The 9,804-nt window shown below is 36.2% G+C and overlaps 1 protein-coding gene across 2 annotated transcripts in view; it reads right to left on the reverse strand.

Moving 5' to 3' along the window:
• Positions 1 to 3,864: 3,864 nt before the first annotated feature.
• Positions 3,865 to 9,804, reverse strand: part of LOC107085592 (rhombotin-1) — a 40,749-nt gene continuing 34,809 nt past the window's right edge. The window contains exons 4-5 of one of the 2 annotated variants that reach the window (XM_015376023.1): positions 7,329 to 7,454; positions 3,865 to 4,619 (exon numbers count right to left, since the gene is read on the reverse strand). In XM_015376023.1, coding sequence (XP_015231509.1) covers positions 4,514 to 4,619; positions 7,329 to 7,454 — 232 coding nt within the window. In that variant the 3' untranslated portion in view covers positions 3,865 to 4,513. The remainder of the gene's footprint in view (positions 4,620 to 7,328; positions 7,455 to 9,804) is intronic. The other variant, XM_015376022.1, reaches the window with a different exon arrangement.

Here is a 9,804-nt window from a genome sequence, read left to right on the forward strand (position 1 = left end):
AATAAGACAAAGCAATTGTTCCATAGGCAAAGTGTCTCACTTACCTCCTCAATTCAAGAAAAAATACACTTAATTTGAGCAAAAATGACTTATTTAGATTTCAATTTTTTGCAGTGTATGTTAGAGTATAGACTACTTCACTCCAAAGATATGGTCCCCCTGCACAGAGTAATGTTGTATATGCTGTTAAGTACATGGATTACTGTGATCAGAAGGGAAACAGAGCAGCCTGTAGCTTAAAGGATGGCCCGAGAACAAACACAACTCCATAAGGCCAACATTCAATGGTTTATGCTTATCTGCAACTGGAGCCACTCTTTAAGGAATTATGATTTTTTTTTCAGAAACCTTTGACCTTTAAATCAGGGTGGTGAATTTAGGCTCTCATTCTTACAATTCTGTCATTGCAAGCATGACTCCGCCCTCTGGAAACAAGGGACCATCAGAGCACTAAAGATTAGTTGTTAGGGGGTTGGTCCTTGTTTGGCTGTGAGCAGCCAGTTTTGATTGTCACCATTTACCGGGTAAATCATTATGCAAACAGTACAGCTCATAAGGCTGATGTTACCTGTAACGTCTGAGAATGGAGAGGTTCTTATTGCTAATAAGAAAAAGTACCCTTGAAAGGTTAAACTTCATGCTGGTTTTTGTTGTTCGTCAACAAAATGGGGTCATTTCTGAAGCCCGTTTAAATCAAAAGCAGATTTGAAAGATTTAATTATTCCACAATGACACTGCAACACTAAAATTATGCATCAAGGAAAATAAAGAAGTTATGTAGAAAAATAATTATGGTATTTACTTAAATATGCTCTAACATAATATCATGTTTTTCTCTTTTCTTCTTTATTATACTGTAGGTTAGGGTTGGAAACCTACCTAAAACTGTAATGCCAACTTTCTATCACACTGTGAAATTGTACTGCTGAAAATGGATGGAAAGATTGTGAGGATCAATTTTGCTGATAATTTCTAGTATTTTTTTTTTTTTAAGGCAATGATCAGGTTGATTCCTCACCAATACTTGGATACCTTCAAATTAAGGAGAGAACCCAGCAGGAGGTTACTTTCAACATTACCTGTTGTAATTAAAAAACGCATAGTCTGCTATCAGTTTCTTCTCCCAAAGAGCTCTCAACCATAAAATTGAATTTTGTATAATTAAGACTGAAGAAATGCTGATTGATCCAAAAGGAACTCAGAAACAGTAGTTTTGCATAGAACTTTGGCAGCTTCTACACCTATCCGTTATTTGTGGTTCCTACCCTGCATGCATCCTTTATGACCATGCTCCACTGACAGCTACCCCTATTTCAATACGAACGCCTGTCAGGAGAGATTATACATCACATGAATCGCAGCACATAATGAGCAAGAGGGAAGGGCACTTTTTAACACCCCCTCGGGTGCAACACATGACACCAGCCAAGCTAATTAAGCAGATGCCATAATGCAGTAATCAGGAACTCAGGAGAGGCTGGAGAATTCGCCAACTTTAGTCATAACAGCACAACATTTGCTGCTCAGGAACTTGTCAACCGACCCAAGCAGATGGGGATGCCAACCTGCAGTTCATGTGTATTAATGTGTGTGAATACGGAGGTGTGTGCCATGTTTTATAATTCTTCATGCGCTTTTTAAATTATGTGTGTGCAGACTTCTTATTTTTATGTAGACACGCACCAACAAGACAGACTATATGCAGTAAAAAATCAATACTCCGAGTTTTCATCAACATAAGCTGTGGACAGTGTTACCTGGTGAGGTTTTTCCTCATTATTTTACAGGGAAATGAGCAATCAGGCATATTGCATGAAGCCTGATTGTTTCCCTCTGTAAATCAGGAATTGCAATTAAAATGTTCTCTTATGTGGTATAATTGATGTCTGCCTAATCCTTTATTTGCACACCTGCCAATGAGACTGAATTTTTAATGAATTTCTAATTAATGCTCTTTGCACACCTCATTTATATGTTAGCAAATTATATCGCTGTTCTGTGTCCTGCTGGTAGGAGAGCGCCTGCAGGATACTGCACCTGCAACATACATTTTTTTTCTTTTGTCTCCAAAAAGAAATAAATCAACTCAGCAATAAAGCGGGGAATAATACAGGAATACTGAGGACATCAAACATGTTAAAGTTTTATCTTAGTTTTTTTTGTCCACATCCCCCAATTTGCACTTATAAATGTAAATCTTATCATTTGTGAATAAGGTCCAAAAGGAAATTGGTTATTTGTAAAATGGACAATTGTAAAATGACAGTGTATGCGACTTGAGTTTATAAAAAAAAACAAGAAAAAAAAACAATTATGGATGAAGGTGGCTTCTAGTGTGAAAAACTTTCAGTAAATAAAAATATTGTAGTACTAAACATTTAAAAATGCTACATTATGTTTCTTTGATGAAAGTGCAGATATATTACTAGTACTTTCATTTTATATAAATTATCAAAACTAATCAGCCACATGTACACATGTACAGTACTGATCTTACCTCTAAGCTCTGCATGATACGATCTAAAATGGTTTTTAAAACATTTAAAAATGAATCTATGAACTTGACTAACATATTTCTTGATTTCAGTTTAAAACAGTGGCTGACAAATTTAGGGTCAAGAACTCCTTGTAGATTGTTGAGCAATGAACTGGAGGTCTGGAGATGATCTCTAGGAGGTTGAACCTTCTAGACCAGCATAGACTGTTATTATTGCTGTAATTGAGGTTAACACTAGCAACTTGCATCAATTAAAAACTAAATTGGTGTGTGCTTTTTGTTTTATCTCATTCTCTAATTGGCCTGGTTAGCAACTATTTTACTTGTAAACCAGTGCTTGTTAAGGTTTTAAAATCTCCAACAGTTTTTTGATGGGAAACTAAAACATCATGGATTTGTAAAGCTATTGGATCTGATTTAGAATATTCTTTAAGAGGCCTGTCCAGGCTATAGCACTTACACAATATAAAAATTTTTCTATATAATATTTTTCATTAAAATGTATAAATTTGTATGTTTTAAAAAAAACATAAATAATTCAGCCACTTTTGTTCTGTGTATAACAGTTTTTGTTTTTCTTTTAGGCTGACATATTTTCCTGCTCGTCTTTTCTTGTAATGTTTCAGAAAACAATATAGCAAAAGACCCACTAGTAAGGCCCTATATGCACTGGGAAACAATGCAATAAAATGTGCACCTATTTGTTTGAAATACAGCTTTTATTTGCTTAAATCTAAAAATATCAAAATTTAAAACAGTAAACAGTTATCTAATTTGTTTACTTTGCATTTGCACCCAGTTACTCTGGGTATCTTTTTCTGGAATGTTTACTGCTTTCCACATTATCAAACAAAATGTGCATAGAGATCAAATTAAAACTGACCTTTAGAAAAAAAAATCGTAGCTAAACACATTTGGTTTTTTCTTCGCTAATATAAAATTCAGCTTAACAAGGTTTTTTTTCTACCAAGTTTTAACTGGTACTATTATATATATAGTTATAGATGCTAATTTTTAGTGTAGTGAATTATCTTTTGATTGATCTGACAATTATTTGACAGTACATTAGTTCCTGGTGCATTTATCAGGAATAACCTTATCAGATAAACAGACAGCGTCATGCGTCTCTATTAACAGTGCCTTCGGGGAAAAAAAGCTTTATAAATACAGCTCATGATGAGTTTGAGTGAGCTCTAACTCAATGAGCGTTTATTTCCCCTCCTCTAATTTATTTGCTGTTGCATTTCATTTCCAGGCCAATTCACCCTCATAATCAGATGGCAATTAGTGAAGCATGAATCACAGAAAAGCCCCTCAACTTATCTCACTTCCCGACACCTGCATGCTGACAACAACACAGTTTGGTGAATCATTCTTTTATTCCAAATAAAGTCGTGCTTAGTTTATTTTAAACAGCATTTCCAATTTCATCAGAAGTTTTCAAAATGTAATAAAACCTTTTAAGCATCATGAGAGATGTTTAAATATATCTGCCAAGCTTTTATAGCATTGTCAGTTATTTGATTTTTTTCAACACATGGGCAACGTCCCTCAACTTTCGTTTTAGTAGGAGGACAAAAAACTCACTATTAACATTTAGGAATCTTTAATTCACACTAGTAATAAAATTGCATTACATTTCATAAAATAAATGTTCCAGTTTATATATACAGAGAAAACAGACTGTACATACCCTCCAGTGAACCATTTCTAAAAGAAACAGAAAACATCAAAAAAATTTCACAAAACATACAAGCAATACAGTGCTCAGCATAGCAGGCACAACTGTACATCAAAATTTAAAACTGCTCAGTGTTGGGTGGGCATGGTGTGGTAGGGGCAAAAAGTTGAACATTTATAACAGAGTCCTTGAGGTGGGTGGGGTGGGAGGGAAGGATCCGAGAAAGGGGAGTTAAAAAGTATTGCAGGCAAGCAGACGGATGCTTGTCTTGTTCCAAGTGCAGCAGAACATCCATCTTGTGTATAAAGTGTGGATCTGATTGTTGCTGCCATCAACTATTGAACCTGCGTCTCAAAGCTGCCATTCATTTGGCCCTCTTCATAGTCCATTTGACACAAAATCATGTTGTTTTTTAGGAAAAACTTGTCCCCAACGCAAAACCTGTGGAAAAAAAGAACGAAACAAGAGATTATAAATACAACTGCTTCTAGCTTGTGTGGCGTGTAGGGATAGATCTTGATAAAAATGTATCAATGCTGCTACTCCTAACAATACTTCTTATCAATATAACACTTTTTACCCATACCCTTATCAATTAGGGTTGTTTTTTTTTCTTTTGGACAGGTTTTAATTAAACAAAAGGGTAAAAAAAAAAATAGTAATAATGATAATATATAATTTAATATATCATTTATATTTCAAACATTTGGAACAAAAGAACACAAAATTAATAAAAAATACAAAATCAATTATTTTGTATATAAATAAAGCAATGGCAACACAAATTAAAACTACATCTTAAATAAAAAAGTATTTTGTAAAGTTATAGGAGATTTCAAAATTGGCAAGAAAGATTGTGATTAAAAACATATCTAAGCCCCCCCAAAAAAATTAACTTAGGTATTCAGTAATTCAGGCATCCCCAAACTTGGTGCTCGAGGCCCAATGTCCTGCAGGTTTTAGAGGTTTCCTTGCTCCAGCACAGCTGATTTGAATTGAAAGCTGATTAACAGGCTTTTGCTCTACTGCAATCATAATCAGCTGTGCTAAAGCAGGGAAACCTCTAAAACCTGCAGGACAGCGGCCCTCGAGAACCGACTTTGGGGATGCCTGCACTAATTTACCTGAATCCAGGCTACATTTTATTGTATTATCAAACTTAACTAAAGATAGCTGAAGCACCCACAGTGAATGAAGTGGGAAGCTGTGTGTGGATCATCTGTAGAGAGGGATTGAGTTTTAAAGAAAAACTAAATATTATATTAAAATTATAATTGCATCCTGATGCGTAATCTAAGACGGAATCAGTGGAGGTTTTTGCTCATGCAGTTTCTCTCATTTTTAATGGGGAAACACTAGTCACTTGTTTTCCACTTCTGACTGTAGGCAGAGGTATAAAGAGTAGCAGAGCTTCCTGAATGGGGAGGTTGACTGCATGCCGTCCGTCAGTCCTTTTGGACTCGCAGCAGCCGTTGCCACTTGCCACAGACAGTGCACTCAGAGGGATCAGTACATTCACTTGTTGCCAAAGTGAATGTACCAAACAACAGAAAATAGTCTCTAGATTTGTTGCTGCTTACATTTGAAAAGAAATTTTGCAAAAGGAATCATAAAAGCTTTTATGTTGTCAAAGGTTTGATGAGAGTAAGAAAAGTGAAGATGTGACAGCAAAACGTTAGCCCCTCCCTTCATTGTGTCTGCTTCTTAAAGAGAAGGAGATTGGCAATACAATGTTAGTAACATTTAAGTCTCCCTGACAGGTTGAATGCAACCTTAATAATACAGTTTAGAGGACTGATGCGGCTAAAACCTGTCAGTCCGTAAAGACTGTCCGAAGTGGCTTACAAGTGGTTTGATACCAGGTTTAGTACCCATCTTTAGCAGTCTGAAATGCTGCATTTGAAAATGATGTCTGACAAATATTTAGTTAGATTATAAGCATTATGAACAGGATGTTTTTAATTTGATGGGCATCATTAATGCGTGCCTTTAAATACTTTAATATTATAAACCAATCTGGTTAGAAAGCAAATAGACTGGGGAACTGGAACCTGATAAAAAGCAGGTTAAAGCTCACTTGGTCAAATGGTAATGTTGCCTCTGGAGTCTGCAAAGAATTCCTGGCACAAGCTTTCTCAGACATCGGTTTGGCTGCAGTGTTCAAAATCAGTTTTCCTTAAAAGTCAAAGTCAATTGAAGAGGGAAAATAACACACAGCTGCCTGTCCCAGTGATGTTCCCTCTCTGCGCTGCAGTTTGTTGCGTGACACTCTGGAAACAGCTCCATAATGTGACTGAAAGGGAGCGGTGATAAGAACATTGCTGAAAATAGCTTGGCCTCAGTAATATGCCAGGCTGGTAACACGGTAAATAAAGCTGGTAACAGTCACAGCCATGGCAATGTTGTGCCAGATGAGCCCTGGCTTCATATATCTGCCAGCTGAGAAAAGAGACTGGAGTCATAATTCCCTTACAGCAGGTGTTCACTATGGTAACTGAATCTGGCCTGCGGAAGGATAATGGGCTTGTGCTGTGTGGAGGAACAGGGTCACAGCACTCCTGACAAGCATGCAAAGGATGCTCCACTCTCATACTGCTGCCATTACTGACAATATATTAATGGGGAAAGCCAATATTAGGGTATGTCATACTTCTTGTACATCATACCATAGGCTTTGTAGTAGTTGCAGGGTTTCATTGTGGGTGCTATTCTCCTAGAAATACAGTGTTATACTTGTACTCGTTATTTTTTCATTTTATACACCAAAATGCTTCTCTTTCTGTAGCGTCTGAACTTCACACATAACAACAAGAGCTAATTTTATGTCCCTCTGGCTTTAAAGATTTACACATTTAGTCACAGATGGGAAACAGACTGTTGGCACTATGTTATAGTAAAAACAATTCTAAGGGTATTAGAAAAACAAAGACATGCAATAAGATAAGTAAAAATGTTTTGGTTTTTCTACAAGATTTCCAAGCTGCTTGATGTAATGCAATTAAAATGGAAAACAACAAAAAAACAAAAAGCAGAAAAATAACATTTTTTTCCCCCCACTTGAAAAACGGTTTACATACGAGCCCTTTTTCCTACTTCATTCAATATGTGATTAAAATGCAGTTTCATTGCAGGTATGATCCCTGTTCTTACCTCTGGTTACAAAGCTGACAGGCAAAACAGTCCAAATGGTAAACATTATCTCTGGCTCTCATCACCATTTCAAAGGCTGGGATCAGTTTACTGCAGGCTGCACAGTTCCCTGTTGTACCAAAGAGCCTGAAAGACAGAGGGAAAAGAAAGAGAGATTTACATACTTTTCTTTTTACTTTCATGCCCTGAAATGCAAACAAATGTGCTGCGTGACAACTGCAAATAACAGAAAAAAATATGTGATGTGTTATAGACAATGCACAGGGAACAGATTTCTTAATGTCTTTAAAGTAGTTTTGTGTCACCAACTAAAATTGATCTCTATATTTCACAACGGATCTAATGCTTAAGATGTATTTAAAAAAGCTGAAATGGATGACAACATAACTGAAATGATCCACCTTTCAGCTTCTCCTTTAAGAAAAAGACTTAAACACATAAAGGAGGAAGGCAGTCATTCATTTCTAGAGATTTTCTTTTGCTCAAATCATTCGCTTTGTCTCCAACATCCCCTCACTGCTAACTGAAGAATTACCTTAATGTTAAAATGTGAAATAACAAAAAGAAATCTCACAGCAGCCTGTTAAGGCTTATTAGATTTGGAGATAAATGATAAAGGTCATAAACACAAACAGAAGGAACTGGTGGAGATTTATTCTTTTATAAAAAAAGATAAAAAATACAAAAAATCCTCAAATGCTCCATTTCTCAGACAGATTTACATTTTCATTTTCCATGCTTCTGCCCTTATGTTTAATTTGGAGATTTTGGAGCCCAGAAAGATTTATATATTCTGCGGCAGGAGAAGGTCTGCTTCACAGCTTTGCAAGACAGGATAAGAACAACTGCAGATCGTCGTTCCAGCAGTATGTTAAACACTCCTCACTCCTCAAACTTGCAAGACTCAGACAGATGAGTCAGAATGTTGATATTCGGCCTAGTTTATGCTTGTCCCATTCAGTTTCTTTCACCTTGTTAGGGAAAATGTATATCCAGCAGCCCTGCTTCTAATTAGGGGCCACTGCCCCAGAGGAGCAGCAGAAACCGAAACAGAGAGAGAAAGGTTGTTATGTTCCATGAGAGGGATTCACAGGGTGTTAAACTGAGACATTCTTACATTTAGTTATTTCTTCAGTAAAAAAAAACACCCTCAGTGTTCTCATACAGTAGGCATCTGCCACCCACAGACTGCTCTGAAACACAAAGAATGTGTTTTTCTTCTGTGAGACACCAAGACTGCTGCTTAGTCATGCATCTAAAGAATTTCTCAACATCCAATATTGATGCACAAATCCAATATTTTCACTAAAGTGTTTGTGTGTAAAATAGCTGACTTATGATATTCTAACTATTTAGGATATAGAAGAAAAAGAAAAGAAAAAGATTTACAGCCGGAATCGGATTCCTACATTCACTTCACAAATAATAGGTGCACATTTTTATTTCTCATGGACATTAAATAAGATCCATTTTATGCTATTACGCTCTTCAAAGTGAGGAATTAACAAAAATGTTTTGCAAATTTTGCTTTCTAAATTTTCAGATTCGTAAAGCATTTTCGTAGCTCTACACAAGCTTCCCACAACAGTTTGCTGGCCCATTACTGCTGACATAACTGGTGCCATTGGGTGATTTGCTCACACACATCTTCTCTGTTGAACTGAGATCAGGGCTTTTTGATGGCTGCTCTAAACTATTGATTATTGTCCTCAAGGGATATTGTGACTGGGTGGCTGTATGCTTACTGTCCATGCTAATGACCCAGAGAATCCTAAACTGTAGCTTCCTGACTGATATCTTGAGATGCTGCTTCAGTATTTTTTAAGGTTTAAAGGTTTTTGCTAATTTTTGAAAAGACACGCCCTCTCCACTTAAAAATAAAAGCAAATGCACAACCCTGTGCCTGCTTCCAAGAGGGAACTCCTATTAATTGGATGCAAGAGCATGTAAGAGCCCATTTCTCCTCATGCACTCTGTTTAAAAGTTACTGTTTGCATCTCTCATAAAAGCTTACTTTTCAAAAGAAGGGTTGTAATATTTCCACTATGTCAGACTTACCACCGGTAAGTGAATATGGGAGCAAGCAAGTACTGTAGGTCGGCCTTATATAAACATATCACCACAATAATTGACAATTACGAGAACAACTTATCTTGATGATCCTCCACTATATCTTTAGAAAAATGGGTTTAAATCATGGTGCCATATTTTTTGTCAACCTAACCAGTCACCCCAAGAGCAAAATAACCTTTGAAATTGTAATATAGGGCTTGCAAGCTTTCTTCCATTTAAACAAAATAATATCACCTGGATTTTCAAATTGGTGAGAGATCCAGCATTTGAACTTCTAATGGAAAAGTACTAAAACACATTGAAATTAACATTTCTCATTCATTTAGCAAATAGAAAACATTATTTGCTTACCCTACCTATTCAAAAACTGAAAAATAAAAAAAGGACAAAATGGTAATTTGTC

The sequence above is a fragment of the Cyprinodon variegatus genome, unplaced genomic scaffold (genome assembly GCF_000732505.1).
Source record: "Cyprinodon variegatus isolate N-32 unplaced genomic scaffold, C_variegatus-1.0 Scaffold128, whole genome shotgun sequence".
NCBI classification, from domain to species: Eukaryota; Metazoa; Chordata; class Actinopteri; order Cyprinodontiformes; family Cyprinodontidae; genus Cyprinodon; species Cyprinodon variegatus.